This window comes from Mytilus edulis, chromosome 14, assembly GCF_963676685.1.
Source record: "Mytilus edulis chromosome 14, xbMytEdul2.2, whole genome shotgun sequence".
Lineage (NCBI taxonomy): Eukaryota > Metazoa > Mollusca > Bivalvia > Mytilida > Mytilidae > Mytilus > Mytilus edulis.
The window spans coordinates 22,194,679-22,212,477 of NC_092357.1; the positions used below are offsets into that span (position 1 = coordinate 22,194,679).

Here is a 17,799-nt window from a genome sequence, read left to right on the forward strand (position 1 = left end):
AATGTTGAAATGTCAACATATACTTAAATTTCCTGCTTCAAAAAGTTTGTAGTCACTAGACGCTTCCGTTTTTTCACCTCCACACTTAAGAGAGTCAAAGTGCTTCAATTGGCCAAGAATAATGTATTCGTGATGAGCGTGACTTTAACATGTTTAATCAAACGATAGATGGCGCAACATTGTTATCACAAATGTTGACACAATCTGCCAAGGGTGAAGAGCAGGGAAGTAGATCATGAACCTTAGCTAGCAAAAATGCACATGAATATACAAAGTTTGAAAAATGCTTTAAATTAATAATGCAGTATCTTCTGATGATGAAATTTTCTTTGCAGGTCGTTTGCGTTTTATAACGGGTTCCGTTGACAATATAGGACGACTGGAAATTAATTATAGAGGTGAATGGGGAACAATATGTTCTAATAGTTTTGGTCATGTTGAAGCAGCAGTAGCCTGTAGACAGCTCGGATATTGGTGTGTATTACATTAAAAGCAGACTCACAAATGTATCTATGAATTAGTATAATGTAACACTACACGAAAAGGCAGATTTACAACAATTTGGGCAATCATGTAAATGTTTGACAAATATAACTACTTTTCTGCCAGATATATTTGCGGATTTACTAATGTATATGTAAATGCATTATTCCTTTGGAATTATTTAGGACGTTATCAAAGATATGCTAAAGATAATTATTTTATTTCCATATCTTTATTCATATTCTAAATATATGTAAAGATAGGCCTTAGATTTGCATGCACTTTCCAGGATAGGAGATGTATACAAAGTTTAAAATTTACATATTTGTTTTACAGAGGTGTGGGCAGTTTTGAGAGACCGCGGTTTATAAAACATTTACAACCAATGTAAATGCTGTCAAATGTTTATGTTATATTTGCAAACGTTTTTCGATATCGTTCATGCATGTAAAGAAATGTATTTTATTTACTAATACTTTCCAGTATTATAGTTATTTTGATAAATATCGATATTTGCAACATATCTTTACAGACGTATGCAAAGTTTTGAGAGACCGCGGTTTATAAAACATTTACAACCAATGTAAATGCTGTCAACTGTTTGTGTTATATTTGAAAACGTTTGTCGATATCGATTATGTATGTAAAGGAGTGCATTTTATTTACTTATACTTTCCATTATCCATAAATATTTTGATAAATATCGATATTTGCAACATATCTTTACAGACGTATGCAAAGTTTTGAGAGACCGCGGTTTATAAAACATTTACAGCCAAAGTAAATGCTGTCAAATGTTTGTGTTATATTTGCAAACATTTGTCGATATTGTTTATGTATGTAAAGACATGTATTTTATTTACTTATACTTTCCATTATCATAGTTATTTTGATAAATATTAATATTTGCAACATATCTTTATAGACGTATGCAAAGTTTTGAGAGACCGCGGTTTATAAAACATTTATAAGTAAATGCTGACAAATATTTGCTTATTTTTGCAAACATTTGTCGGATGTATTTATGTACGTAAAGAAATGCATTTTGTTTACTTCATAGTTAGTATATGAAACATTGGTACTGTTAAGTTGTCTTCACACAGGTATAGCTTTGCGAGACTGCAGTTTATATCTCGCATGCACATCAAACGTAAATGAGGGTCGTGATTACAGCTAAAAGAAGAAAATAAGAAAATAATTTACTCCCAAAAAATTAGATAAAAAGGGTCTAATATATACAGAATAGAAAATAATCATGACAATGGGCATAAAATATAAAAGAAATAGAGAAATGTGATCAAAATTATCATAGAATACAGATATGAAAGACCCCATCCAGACCCTAGTAAATGCTGTAAGATGTGTCGATTATTTCGCATTTACGGAAAAAATTAATCCATATATTGTATAGTACTTTTTGCAGCAAAGTTCACGTATTGATGGTTTGAGAGAGTCCCACCGAGCGAATATTTGAATTGAAGTAGATATTGTTCTTCCCGATTTAAAACAGAACTGCTTGAAAATATAATTAATGATATTAAAAAATGGCAAGGTGCTTTTTATATGTCGGACCGATGATATTTTTTTTTCTATTTCAATAAATAAGGAAATCTCCAAAGCTTTACTCCAGAACCATGGAATTTTTTTTAAACAGTAATGGGATTTTTTTTTAATATTTTGCTTGCATAACAAAACACTGCTTTAAAATGTCCATAACTTTCCTTACAGCAGATTTTACAATTCAATATGTTTGTATCAGAACGGAAACTTTAACTAAGACGATGAATTGTAACAGTAAACCAAGGAGGTTATATCTAATATAACCTCCTTGAGTAAACTGATATTTTTTTTTACATCTTATAGCCAATAATAAATGGGTAGATGGATTGATTTGTGTAAACGTCCAGTTGCAAATACTACATGAATATCAGGTGTAGGGAGAAATGCACTATTATAATAACACTGTACTAAATTGTAAGCAGCTTTTCCTTTTGTACTTCAAAGTTTGAAAACAACGATGTCATTAAGAATGAACTCTAAACTAGAATAAATAAGATCAAATCGATAAACACGGTACGTTTTCTCAATCCAAGCTTAAGTCTACCAATCTTAATGTGGACTTGGAAAAAAGTTAGTTTAGCTTCTGCTTATTTGTGATTTTTTTGTCATTTTAAACAAGAGAATACAAAATAATTATTTCAATATAACTTGAGCCAAGGCGTGTGTTTTGCATGATCCTATAATTTCAAAATACACGAGTATGCACATACATGTATTTTATCAGAATTTTGTCAGAATGTTTACGTGTACAATTGAAAATGTCTAATAATACAATGAAGAAAGAGATGATGATGATGATGATGGGAGTTTTTAACGACCTCGACTGGCTATACTGCGAAGAAAGAGCATGAATTAACTATCCCTTAATAGGTGGTAAATGTGTCACTTGTATGTAAATGAAAGGATTTTCCTGACTATGAAATGGTTCATCTGTTAACACTACAAGGTACTTTAAAAGGAAAACCGTATGTGTTAATTACCAAAATTGATCAAATACAATGTAACGCTAATTGCGTATAATAAAATCCAGACGTTGTAAACAGATTATACCAATTACGCAAGCCAAGAGTTGCCAGATAAAGACATTATTAAACATGCAGTTTGTATTCGTGAAAACGTGTTAAATTAATACTTTGAAAAACGCAGATAATTTAAAAGTTTATATGCTAGAAAATTAAAAGAGAAATAAGGACAGTTACTGTAACATTGTATCTAAAAATATGTTGCAATTATATACAGTAAAACTGTTTTTAAACAATTATCTTTTGTATATAAAAAAAAACATTCTCGTTTCCCCGCTTCTCATACATGTAGCAGATATAATAGATTCGATGCAAAGCAAGTAATTTAATTTTTGAATCAGGTATAATAATCTCTGTATTTCGGGTTTTAACAAGAATAAAAATGACCAACATTAATGAAAAAAAAACTACATCAATTTCAATAACTTTCCTGCTCCTGTATCAGTTTTATTCTAAAGATATATATGGTAGTTTCAATCAATTCAAAATTTTTATAAAATATCTTGGTGCCCATTGGTTTCCCGATCTTGACTTTATCCTATTTGAAGGTACATGTATAATGATATAAAAAAAAAATCCCAGTACATGTATTTGTTCTAATCGAAGGCTCAAAATTTTTAAAACATTTCTTAGCAATAGCATTTCATTTCAAATCAAAATAATGTTGTTGCTGAATGATGTAAAGTTAGTCGTCAATATCGAACTCTACCTCCATTTTCTCACCAGTTACAACATATTAAAATTTGAAAACCTTTGGATAACCCGTTATATTCCGCTGATCTACGAAGGCTACATAAACGTGTGGGAGAAAATCGGACATGGTAAGGGCTTGAATTATTCGAGTTAACCTTTGGATGAAAGGTTCATAAGTCATCGCACGGAAACGACTGGAGCAGTCCGCCTGCTCGTCCGCAGTACAACAATAAATCAATAACGGGACTGGAAATCCGGTAATGAAAATAGCAAGTCATTAATAAATGTAAAATAAATCCAGTTTACTGTCACATTAATTCTGACATCCTCGTGTTTATGTCGTATACTTGTAAACTGGTGTTTGTCTTTGAGTCGCTTTTTGTTTTTACTCAATGCAATAAGCAGTTTGTCGGCACTGATTTTTGAAACTTGTCAGCAACAAGGCTGATATATTCCTGATATATAAGTTTTATAAAAATCTGGCAAGAATTGTACACGTTAGAGAGCTAACAGGACCGGACGGAAGGACGGACGCCCGACATTTCAATGTCCCCATCAACGCGTTGCGCGGGGGACAAATCTTAAAATCATTTGGAATTTAGATTCATATTAATTTGCAATTTGGTCTTCGGAGATGGGTGTGTTTTTTGGTTGGTTTGAGTTAGATATGATATCCAGGCCTGGTACAGCTGGTAAAAAACGCACCTTTTCACAAAGTGGGGAGACAAAACGACTCACATGCGATTAGCAAAGGTGCCTTTTTGTGGGGGGCATATTGGTCACATGGGCGTCGGGAAAAGCCCGAGAGTATTCACAGTCTTATAAGGAGTTTTTCTAACAAGTATACAAGTGTTTATGTAAATTAAAAGGGTTGCTATTTCTTTATTTGCAAAAATGGAAATGTGGGATATACACAGCAACCGGCCAATTAACGACAATCAAAACCAAAGACATATAGATAACAAGTGACTAATGCAGAATGAACAAGTATTTTTCTACTGCTAATCTGTTACGGTAGTTTTAGTAAAGATTTGTTGGTTTCTTGAATATGAAAGTTAATAATTATAAAAAAAGAAGATGTGGTATGATTGCCAATGAGACAACTCTCCACAAGAGACAAAAATGACACAGAAATTAACAACTATAGGTTACCGTACGGCCTTCAACAATGAGCAAAACCCATACCGCATAGTCAGCTATAAAAGGCCCCGAAATAAGTATATTTAGTATAGCAAGTATTAAATGTATCAAATTATAACATCACATGTTCACAACAATAGTAAGATCTAAGCTATAACAGCAACATAGTTTATTCTCCTAGTACGTATTTGTTAGTCTTGAAAAAAACTCAAACCATTATGACATAAGGAGATGTGATATGCAACTTTCCATCAGAGTCAAAATGACAAACATGTTAGCTTGCTATATTTGATGTCTCCCAATTACCATCCCACTATGAACTGCTTATACAAAAAGATATTTTGTCACCAAATGATTTATAATAATTTATAAAATAGAACATCATTATTATATGCTAATATAAATTGTGTGTCCTTGGCTAAATACTGGGATCATATTGTTTACCAGTGTCCTTTCGACAGTCCCGCACTTGGTATACTAGTATAGGATTATGCGGCTGATTTCGTAGGATTGTGTACAGTTTTTAAGCTTAAACTTTTAAATGATGTACCTGGTGTTAGTACATACACTAACGATTCGCATCTTGTCAATTTTTTCTTAATTTTATGACAGGTTGCTAAATTTGGCATTTTTAAATATATTGCGCCGATATATTTTTTTACCTATATTGAGGGTGCATATATATTCTCAGGATCATTTTTTCTTTAATAATTTTTCACGAACGACAGAATGTTGAACTTGGTGTATTTGAGTGAAATTTTGCATACAGTTTGCAAGGTTTGTCCGACCATGGAAGTATATAATACTTCCACTTCCATGGTCCGACTAACTACGCACACAACCCACACGTTTACATCATACAAAGTATGCTATATTAAGATTGTGTATTGTATCAGGATGTTGATTTTATTTTTATTTTTCACAAATAACAGAATGTTTAACCTTTCTTGACTGCTGCACCAAATGTGTTTTTCAGACACAAAAATTCAAATTGCACTGTATCGTCATGTAACTGCATGAAATATTTGCTACCGGACGTTGAGCAACCATCAATCAATCAATTCAAATTGTACCTCAATATCACTGTTTACCAAATTACTTTATTCTGTAACGTCACACGTTTTCTGTCAAATTCTAAGCGTATCGGTCAACTTTGAAGCAATGTATGTAAAACACAAGGATGATGACATATGTGTTTCTATATATATAAAAAAAAAATTAAGAGGATGTGGTATGATTGCCAATGATACAACTCTCCACAAGAGACCAAATGACACTGAAATTTACATCTATAGGTCACTGTACTGTCTTCAACAATGAGCAAAGCCATACCGCATAGTCAGCAATAAAAGGCCCCGAAATGACATATGTTAAACAATTCAAACGAGAAAACAAACGACCTAATTTATGTACAAAATAATGAACGAAAAACAAATATATTACATAGCAACAAACTAAATTACAGACTACTTGACTCGGGACAGGAACATACAGAATGTGGTCAGGTTAAACTCGTTTAAAGGCGCACACCCTCCCTCCCCCTAACCTGGGACATAAACTGGACCCCTGTTGTGTTCCCTTATCGCTACACTAACGGTGCGAAGCTTAAGATGGAATGACGGACCAGTTTAACTTGGGACAGTGGTGTAACAGTACAACATGAGAATAAACTGTAGAAAATAGTTAAAAAAAGGCTTAACTCATCAGATAGATACAAATAGAATACATCTAACAAAAACAAAGTGAACATGGAAGGGTACTTATACATCCCAACAACCAAAAGACTTTAAGTACAGAGTACTCGCAGTTACTGACAGCTAGTTGAAAGCTAATAACTAATACAAAAAGCATGCATCTTAGAGGCATAATCCGGGATATTATGTTAGTTTTTAGTTTTCTCCGTATATAACATGTATAAGAAAAAAGCCATCTATTGAAAAATCTTTAAAAAAAAAGAAAAGTTAAAACAAGGCATTTTCCCTGTGTAAATTTCTCGTCAAAATTGACGTTTTCTAATCAAATTTACGAAAAAACAAAAATGGTGACCGCCTTTTTTTTTTATTACATCTTCCGATGTAACTCGATTCAAAGTACAAGTATGCCAAAAATTTTAGAAATCGGGAGATATGCCATTCTGTGTCGTGTTATCTTGAAATATAAGTACACAGTTTGGATAATGAAGAAAAATTGCCCACTTAGAGGGGAACACGAAACTGCATTGAAAATGAAAAAAAATCTGGAGCAAAAAAGACACTACTTTTAAAAAAGAAATAAAAAAAATTAACTTTAAAGAGATACAATCATAATAATTTAGTGAAATCTTCTATGAGGATGTGGATGGAGTTTACAGAATAGAGAATAATGGGCTAAAAAAAATTAAGAATAGAAAAGAAAAGGATAGGCCAAAAATTTAAGAATACAGAATAGTGGGCATCTAGAATATAAAAAATAAAGAATAATGGGCAAAATTTATATAGAATAGAGAAAAAATGGCGTAAATAATATTAAGAATTGAAGAACACCCACCTCCCTCCTTTTCCAGACCCTCTTTTATCCTATGACTGTTAAAAGAAAGAAGCGCCGTAATTCATAGGAACAAATAGATTTGAAATATACTATTTTTTCTCATAAAGTCTTTTGTATAGTTGAAAACATTGTCAACTAGTTATACTTATTATTAGAAATGAAATTGATATCTGTTCGTTATTTCACGAATTACAGAGTTCAGTTTACTAGTGCATTTTACGAATAAGGGACGAAAATTAAAAGGACAGGAAATCACATGACAAAAAAGTCACGATTTACAAAAAAGTTACCTACATATTAAATTTGATTATCATTATTTACAATGAACAAGATTTATATTTTGGTAGTTCATTTTATGACTTTCATTTAACATAGTTCTAGTCTTAGGTTATTTTTTACTTTTGTGGACCATTTCGTTCATTGTATTCATCCGCTGGCGTTGTTGCATGTCTCCTCTCTACTCTGACGTCCTGGGTAGCATTTTTCATTTCTGTACTTTTGTCCTTGTGTTGTAAACGTTCACACTTAATTTTTTGTGTAAATGCTTAATGAAACTTGGTTGATAAAAACGAAGCACTCAGTCTGTCATAAATTAGTTTTGGCACAATCTTAGTACTAAAGATTAATCTCATCTGCTAAGAGTGTATCTAGTAGCAATCTTAGAAGGATTGACAGCCTTTAAACTCATGTTGCGCTTGCAACCCTTGGAGTACTCTTTACCCTTCTCGGAACGGTCGGTTAATTTTTATTTGCTCTACTTAAATCGTCAGGGGCACCCCAATCTTTATCTTAGTTAATGAAATAAGCAAGTGCAGTTTTTTGTCCAGCGCATAACTGTTGTCCTAACTAACAAGAACCTAAGTTCACGAAACATAACAAGTAGATGCATCACAGGAAAGCAGTATTTCACATACCCCCCACCCCCCCAAAAAAACAATTAAAAAAAAATCACTGTTGCTAGTACCTGGACTATGACCTGCGACCCCCAATGTCCATAACTTATGTGCATTGATTAGTAGATACAATCATGACATGAGTGTTCGTCTCTTGCCAAAAACAATTCATTTTAACATTTCTTTTTTACATTTGAGCCATCTGTGATTTTTTTTAAGCATTTTTTACAATGACTATTAATTTATAAACTAACCTCACATTTTGAATAGCAATTTGAATATATGGGCATTTGCATTGATAGATTCTGCCAGATTTGTACTTAGCATAATTAACTAATTACAAATTAATTTATTTAAAAAGGTCACGTTTGGTACCCAAAGAAATAAAACTTCAATAGATAAACCTTTAAATTGAAGTTCAACCTGCATAGGTATTACAACATCGTGAACGGAGGAGTTGTATGTAAAATAAAAGAAGTCGTATGATACCCAATGGGACGAATACTTTTATCCGCCAGGGACCAAAGGAATTGATATTAACAGCTTCAAAGATAAGCATGATGCGAGTTAAATATTGTAAAATCAGAAATGTGCCTAGATATATATATAGACACAGGGGCTTGTCACCTTTTTTGTTTTATTCTTTTATTGGAAAAAAGTTCAACTTACATGTATTTAGAGTTTTAAACACTTATCAATGCGATTTAACAATAATGGTAGTTTATGTATGTTGCCCCTCTTTCCTTATTTTCAGCCTGTGTGGAAAGCAAGTACAATGAAACATGTGTTAGACTCGGCTTTTAAAGGACAAATGATACATGTAGTTATTTTAAGACTTTGCGTAAATATGTATAAGAAAGAAGTGCAAGATATTCCATTATTCAAACACGAATCATATACATTTCCGCTAAAACTATAAGTCTAGACTTCGTCTTGTTGTACAGGGTACAATTGCCGTATTTTTTTTAAAGATAGTTTTTCCATGATACGAGTCCCTATCAACATTAGTGTAATATGTATTTGTCGTTTACAAATCTTCTTGAATTATGTTAAAACTTTTTGAGACTTATTATAACCTTCAATCTTGTTTCAATGTTATTTCAATTGAAATGTGTGCAAAGACTATGTTAAATGCAATTATTGCAACAACAAAAAAACACAAAAAAAACTTATTTGATCATGATAGAAAATATAAACAGCTATGAGCGCATGATACGCCCGTCACCTTTTCAAAGAATAAAGTTCAATAACTTCTCAATGTCATATCAGAAAATCATTAAAAAATAAATGGAGGTTATTTTAATAGATATAAACCAGTCACCAAAGCTTCATTATAACTGCTCAAAGCATTGTCCGAAAACTGGAAAGTCCTCCCTTTTTTATGAACAAAATCACGTAACTCGGAAACTTTTTAAAAAATCTAAAATTTATAAAAATCGATAGGGAGCTCACGTCAATAGATATTAACATGGAAGTATGATATTAACAATTCACCAAAGTTTCATGCGAATTGGGTCATAAAATCTAAAATTTATAAAAATCGAAAGGGAGCTCAATAAACATGTCAAAATATAGATATAAAATAATCACCAAAGTTTCGTGCAAATTGGTGAAGTGTTCTTGAGTTATTGTCCAAACACTGGAAAATCCCCCCTTTTTTCATAAATAAAACCCCAAAACTCGGAAACGTAAAATCTAAAATTTATAAAAAAAACCAAAGGGAGCTCACGTCAATAGATATTAACAATTCACCAAAGTTTCATGCGAATTGGGTCAAGCGTTTTTGAGTTATTGTCAGACATGTTGACGACGGACGGATGGACAGACGGACAACGGTATACCATAATACGTCCCATAAACGGGCGTATAAAAAAACGATTCCTGTAAAGGTACATATGAACGCTGTAAAATTTTAGGATAAAATAGGCGGTAAATGAGATTTCGAATGACTGATAGTTCGATAACTTGTTTTAAGTTTTGCGTATTTAAAACAACACAATCAAATGACAACGGGAGCATTGTTTTAAGACAATTTATAAATCATAAAGAAATGATAATTATTTGTGCCTTATTACATGGAAGTATTATATAATACTTCCATGCTTATTATAATGATGGATATTGCTATTAGCGGTTGTCTTTTATTGATCTTTTCGGACCAGATCTTTCTGTAAAAGGTGATAATTGTCACACTTACCTGCTGATAAACCCCGTTAATCAGAGGAAGGGCGACATCTCGTCGATGGAATTATATTATCTATCGATTTTGTTTGATTTCATTGGTAAATTGTGTGTCAATTATGACACGTGACTCACTGGTTCTTTGTTTGTAATTTTTAACTTTAACAAGAAAGTTTTTGCAGAGGACGCTTCATGAAGCACACGGAGTTCTACATCTCGTGACAGGACTTAACGGATAAGGAAAATATTCGTCAATAGATTTAACGTTTATATAATTATGTGTGCAAACTAGCCGATGCTTTTAAAACAAAAGCATTCTCTCAAGATGTGTTTTGTGTCAAATATTATGTGGCAACTTTACTACAGATGAAGGAATATTTCTAGACTATTTCAGAAACTTGGACTTTTTATAAAAACTTGATAAATCGCTCGATAACCTTCCGAATGCGACCGATTTTAAATTTGTTACTATCTAGTATTGTTTTGGCTTAATTTGTATATGTGTATTATTTCTACCAGTAACAAGAGAGAGATATATATAGTATATATGTCTCTGCAGTAACATATAATACATATTGTAGTATATGTCTCTTTTAAAAAAAGTAAATTCTATGTTTTATAAACAGAGTGAGTTATGACTCGAGCAATTCCAGAAGTTTCAAAGAGATACTCAAAGGAAACGATCGTGTTATGCTACGCGAATGAATCATCATAACTTCCCGAGAGTAGAAGATTTTGATGAATTCACGCAGTACATCAAGAGATCAAGACTCGATTTTGTAGACCCGATTTTTTTTTTATTAAACGAAATTATTGAAATACATGTATAATAAATGATTTTACCAATATGCCAAAACCAATCCCAAAGCAGCTATATTTGTCATATCATAGCTTTACCAGTAAAGCTATGGAAATATTTGTCCATATAATCTGCACCTTTCAAGTATATCAGCAAACTAAAAGCAAATATAACTATTTACCATACATTTCTAGCTGTCTTAAATATCTTTCTTTATAATATCTTTGCATACATATTCAAAGTTTCATATGCCCAATATATGTACACATGTCACTGATATTATCATTTGGCCACATTTCTTAATTAAACAAATTGTCTGCAAATCTATGTATTTACCATACATTTAGGAATATGCTCAAAGGCTTTTGATATGTTCTGATTTGACATACATTTCAGCCGACTATAAAGACTAACAAAAATATTCCTTTACAATACATTTGACAGGTCTCTGCAGATTAAAGGAAATGATGCTTTACACCCCTCTATAAAGTTCTCGTTTTCAATTGGTTCACATACCAGGCAAATGTAGATGCACCTTACACTTTATAACCCCTATAAAATTATTTGAATGATGATACTTTGCTTCCTAGACAAAGAAACACATTTGCGGATAAATTTACATCATAGAAAAATACATGACAAAGATTTCCATTTGCAGAGGTATACAAATACATAAGTTTGCGAAAGTTTTGAGATGGTTATAAATATATGCAAATTCTAAACTTTAAAATGGTTTGATTAGGTGTTAATATATTTTATGAAACGCGGTCTTTCATAACCGCCCATAGGAGGGTATAGCACAAGAAATATTGATATTTACTACATGTAAAGACAAGATAAACTAAATGCAGCGGTTTGTGAATATATGTTAATGTCGGTCTCTGAATACATTTACATAACATTTGCATACCTCTTCAAATCCGGGATTTCGTGTAGTGTAAATCAGTTGATTCATCCTATTATATTCCAAATTCATGAGATAGTTTTGATTGTTTACAATTCGATTTTCGTAATATATTCAACGATTGGTAGATTTTATTCGACAGCAAATTTCGACATATGGACTGCTCAATTAATATGATACGAAAAGTTTTTAAAAGTAATATCAAAAGACTTCAGTCAAAATTGAGTTTATGAATACTAGTATATTAATACCGCAGAAAAAATTGAAGCCATTAAATTGTTAAATTTGGTTGCAATTAACTTACTTTAGAGATCATGCCATATCACATAATGTTCACAGGGTTATTGTTTGCTGATGCACTAATCCCGCTTGGATAAAATGTTTTGAAGTGATATAATTCAGGTGGGTAGGAATGGGGACCGAAAAAAGTGGTACATTTTGGTATGTGTCTAATTAGAATTATTTTGATACAAACTGTCCGAAATTGAGAGAATGATGCGGGACATAGAAGAGAAGTTATCTGAAGAATACATTCACCATAACTTTAGAAATATTAAAGAGCATACTTAATATTGAAAGTACTTAACATAATTTGAATCTCGGAACGACAAGTAGTGAATATCAAATATCCCATGTATCTTTTATTAATTTATAGTTCCGGACAGATGATTCCCTATCAATATATAGATGATGGCAATGGAACCATTTGGTTAGATAGAATAGATTGCTCTGGTTCAGAGCATAAATTAATCAATTGCACATACTCAATCGATACTTCACACTGTATACACAGTTACGATGCCGGCGTCAAATGTTATATCAGCTGTCCAGCAAAGGAAGATGAAGGTAGGATGTGATTTAAATCAAAAGTTCGAAGCAATAGTTTGTATATGCACATGGTGGCTAGTGTATATAAATAAGGAAAACACAGTACCATTTATCCGGTCTTCTTCAGTGCAGTACCTGTAAAGATAACTGTACAATTGTGTATGAACGTCAACTTTCAACTAATTGATATCCATCGTAATCGATATTTAATATAGGTGCACTTGTGTTTGCGATGGTATTTGGAGATGTTTCGTGATATTTATTCATAAAATGCCATCATTTGTATAGAGTATTTGTATGAACTTTCGAAAATTAAAAACTGTTGAAGTAATTAAAATTTTACATATGCATACAATCTAATTCAAATCAAATCAACTTAGTAATTTGAATTGCACAACTGTTTGGAATGTTGGGTCCCAATGCTCTTCAACGTTGTACTTGTTTGGCTTTATATCGATTTTTATCTGAGCGTCACTGATGAGTCTTATATAGACGAAACGCGCGTCTGGCGTACTAAATTATAATCCTGGTACCTTTACGAAATAGTAAGAATAAAAATAATTGCAGAAAACAACAGTTTTGAATGTTTGTTTGATTTAAATCGTTTTGTAAAAATCCCGATTTGTAGCATACATATAACAAGATAATTATAATTATAAACGTTATTATCACATGGTACTAAAGGAAAACAAACTTTACTCAAATCAATCTAACTGAATAGTTGTGAAAAAAATAATCGTCACATAAATCATTTTCGCTAGCCAAGGGTTACGATCCGCTCTCCTGCTCTCCCCTTGTCAGATTAAGAAAGAATTTTGCAGACTCAAGGTAATGATTTTTATTGGTCGCAGTTGTAAATGGCTTTATCCAATCAAAAAGAGCATATAACATGATCACGTGTAAATGTAGAAATGTAGATAAACAATTGCCACGTTCTGATTGTGCAACAAGTCTTTGCCCCGAAAAAAACCGACAATATTTAGTGACAATTCAAATGTTCTTAATCAACATGATTAACTATTAGAAGTTTCTGTGTATGTTTCTTGTATAAATGTTGAAATGTCAACATATACTTAAATTTCCTGCTTCAAAAAGTTTGTAGTCACTAGACGCTTCCGTTTTTTCACCTCCACACTTAAGAGAGTCAAAGTGCTTCAATTGGCCAAGAATAATGTATTCGTGATGAGCGTGGCTTTAACATGTTTAATCAAACGATAGATGGCGCAACATTGTTATCACAAATGTTGACACAATCTGCCAAGGGTGAAGAGCAGGGAAGTAGATCATGAACCTTAGCTAGTAAAAATGCACATGAATATACAAAGTTTATAAATGCTTTAAACTAATAAAGCAGTATCTTCTTATGATGATATTTTCTTTGCAGGTCGTTTGCGTTTTATAACGGGTTCCGTTGACAATATAGGACGACTGGAAATTAATTATAGAGGTGAATGGGGAACAATATGTTCTAATAGTTTTGGTCATGTTGAAGCAGCAGTAGCCTGTAGACAGCTCGGATATTGGTGTGTATTACATTAAAAGAAGACTCACAAATGTATCTATGAATTAGTATAATGTAAATCAGTGATTCATCCTATTATATTCCAAATTCATGAGATAGTTTTGATTGTTTACAATTCGATGTTCGTAATATATCCAACGATTGGTAGATGTTATTCGACAGCAAATTTTGAAATATGGACTGCTCAATTAATATGATACGAAAAGTTATCAAAAGTAATATAAAAAGAACAGTCAAAATTGAGTTTATGAATACTAGTATATAAATGCCGCAGAAAAAATTGAAGCCATTAAATTTTTAAATTTGGTTGCAATTAACTTACTTTAGAGATCAAGCCATATCACATAATGTTGACAGGGTTATTGTTTGCTGATGCACTAATCCCGCTTGGAAAAAATGTTTTGAAGTGATATATTTGAGGTGGGTAGGAATGAGGACCGAAAAAAAGTGGTACATTTTGGTATGTGTCTAATTAGATTTTTTTTATACAAACTGTCCGAAATTGAGAGAATGATGCGGCACATAGAAGAGAAGTTATCTGAAGAATACATTCACCATAACTTTAGAAATATTAAAGAGCATACTTAATATTGAAAGTGCTTAACATAATTTGAATCTCGGAACGACAAGTAGTGAATATCAAATATCCCATGTATCTTTCATTTATTTATAGTTCCGGACAGATGATTCCCTATCAATATATAGATGATGGCAATGGAACCATTTGGTTAGATAGAATAGATTGCTCTGGTTCAGAACATAAATTAATCAATTGCACATACTCAATCGATACTTCACACTGTAGACACAGTTACGATGCCGGCGTCAAATGTTATATCAGCTGTCCAGCAAAGGATGATGAAGGTAGGATGTGATTTAAATCAAAAGTTGGAAGCAATAGTTTGTATATGCACATGGTGGCTAGTGTATATAAATAAGGAAAACACAGTACCATTTATCCGGTCTTCTTCAGTGCAGTGCCTGTAAAGATAACTGTACAATTGTGTATGAACGTCAACTTTTAATTCATTGATATCCATCGTAATCGATATTTAATATAGGTGCACTTGTGTTTGCTATGGATTTGGAGATGTTTCGTGATATTTATTCATAAAATGCCATCATTTGTATAGAGTATTTGTATGAACTTTCGAAAATTAAAAACTGTTGAAGTAATCAAAATTTTACATATGCTTACAATCTAATTCAAATCAAATCAACTTAGTAATTTGAATTGGACAACTGTTTGGAATGTTGGGTCCCAATGCTCTTCAACGTTGTACTTGTTTGGCTTTATATCTATTTTGATCTGAGCGTCACTGATGAGTCTTATATAGACGGAACGCTCGTCTGGCGTACTAAATTATAATCCTGGTACCTTTAAGAACTAGTAAGAATAAAAATAATTGCAGAAAACAACAGTTTTGAATGTTTGATTGATTTAAATCGTTTTGTAAAAATCCCGATTTGTAGCATACATATAACAAGATAATTATAATTATAAACGTTATTATCACATGGTACTAACGGACAAAAAACTTTACTCAAATCAATCTAACTGAATAGTTGCGAAAAAAATAATCGTCATCTTTGCTAGCCAAGGGTTACGATTCGCTCTCCTGCTTTCCCCTTGTCAAATTGAGAAAAAAATTTGGAGACTCGAGGTAATGATTTTTATTGGTCGCAGTTGTAAATGGCTTTATGCAATCAAAAAGAGCATATAACATGATCACGTGTAAATGTAGAAATGTAGATAAACAATTGCCACGTTCTGATTGTGCAACAAGTCTTTACCCGGAAAAAAACCGACAATATTTAGTGACAATTCAAATGTTCAAAATCAACATGATTAACTATTAGAAGTTTTTGTGTATGTTTCTTGTATAAATGTTGAAATGTCAACATATACGTAAATTTCCTGCTTCAAAAAGCTTGTAGTCAATAGACGCTTCCGTTTTTTCACCTCCACACTTAAGAGAGTCAAAGTGCTCCAATTGGCCAAGAATAATGTATTCGTGATGAGCGTGACTTTAACATGTTTAATCAAACGATAGATGGCGCAACATGGTTATCACAAATGTTGACACAATCTGCCAAGGCTGAAGAGCAGGGAAGTAGATCATGAACCTTAGCTAGCAAAAATGCACATGAATACACAAAGTTTGAAAAATACTTTAAACTAATAAAGCAGTATCTTCTGATGATGACATTTTCTTTCCAGGTCGTTTGCGTTTTATAACGGGTTCCGTTGACAATATAGGACGACTGGAAATTAATTATAGAGGTGAATGGGGAACAATATGTTCTAATAGTTTTGGTCATGTTGAAGCAGCAGTAGCCTGTAGACAGCTCGGATATTGGTGTGTATTACATTAAAAGCAGACTCACAAATGTATCAATGAATTAGTATTGTAAATCAGTTGATTCATCCTATTATATTCCAAATTCATGAGATAGTTTTGATTGTTTACAATTCGATGTTGGTAATATATCCAACAATTGATCAATTTTATTCGACAGCAAATTTTTAAATATGGACTTCTCATTTAATATGATACCAAAAGTTTTTAAAAGTAATATAAAAAGACTTCAGTCAAAATTATTGAAAGAGCATACTCAACATTGATAGTGCTTAATATAATTTGAATCTCGGAACGACAAGTAGTGAATATGAAATATCCCATGTATCTTTCATTTATTTATAGTTCCGGACAGATGATTCCCTATCAATATATAGATGATGGCAATGGAACCATTTGGTTAGATAGAATAGATTGCTCTGGTTCAGAACATAAATTAATCAATTGCACATACTCAATCGATACTTCACACTGTAGACACAGTTACGATGCCGGCGTCAAATGTTATGTCAGCTGTCTAGCAGAAAAAGATGAAGGTAGGATGTGATTTAAATCAAAAGTTCGAAGCAATCGTATTTATATGCACATGTTGACTATTTTATATAAATAAGGAAAGCACAGAACAATTTATCCGGTCTACTTCAGTGCAGTACATATAAAGATAACTGTACAATTGTGTATGAACGTCTACTTTCAACTAATTGATATCCATCGTAATAAATATTTAATATAGGTACACTGGTGTTTGCTATGGTATTGGGAGATGTTGTGTCGTGATATTTTTTTCATCAAATGAGTATTTGTATGAACTTTCAAAAATTGAAAACTGTTGAAGCAATTAAAATTTCACATATGCATATACAATATAATTTAAATCAAATCAATTAA

At 32.1% G+C, this 17,799-nt stretch overlaps 1 protein-coding gene across 1 annotated transcript in view; it reads left to right on the top strand.

Annotated features, from left to right (window-relative positions):
* The window catches only part of LOC139504046 (uncharacterized), a 108,335-nt gene that overhangs the window by 4,730 nt on the left and 85,806 nt on the right, over positions 1-17,799 (top strand). Inside the window, exons 4-9 of the mRNA XM_071294105.1 lie at positions 336-474; positions 12,857-13,047; positions 14,414-14,552; positions 15,225-15,415; positions 16,773-16,911; positions 17,257-17,447. Coding sequence (XP_071150206.1) covers positions 336-474; positions 12,857-13,047; positions 14,414-14,552; positions 15,225-15,415; positions 16,773-16,911; positions 17,257-17,447 — 990 coding nt within the window. The remainder of the gene's footprint in view (positions 1-335; positions 475-12,856; positions 13,048-14,413; positions 14,553-15,224; positions 15,416-16,772; positions 16,912-17,256; positions 17,448-17,799) is intronic.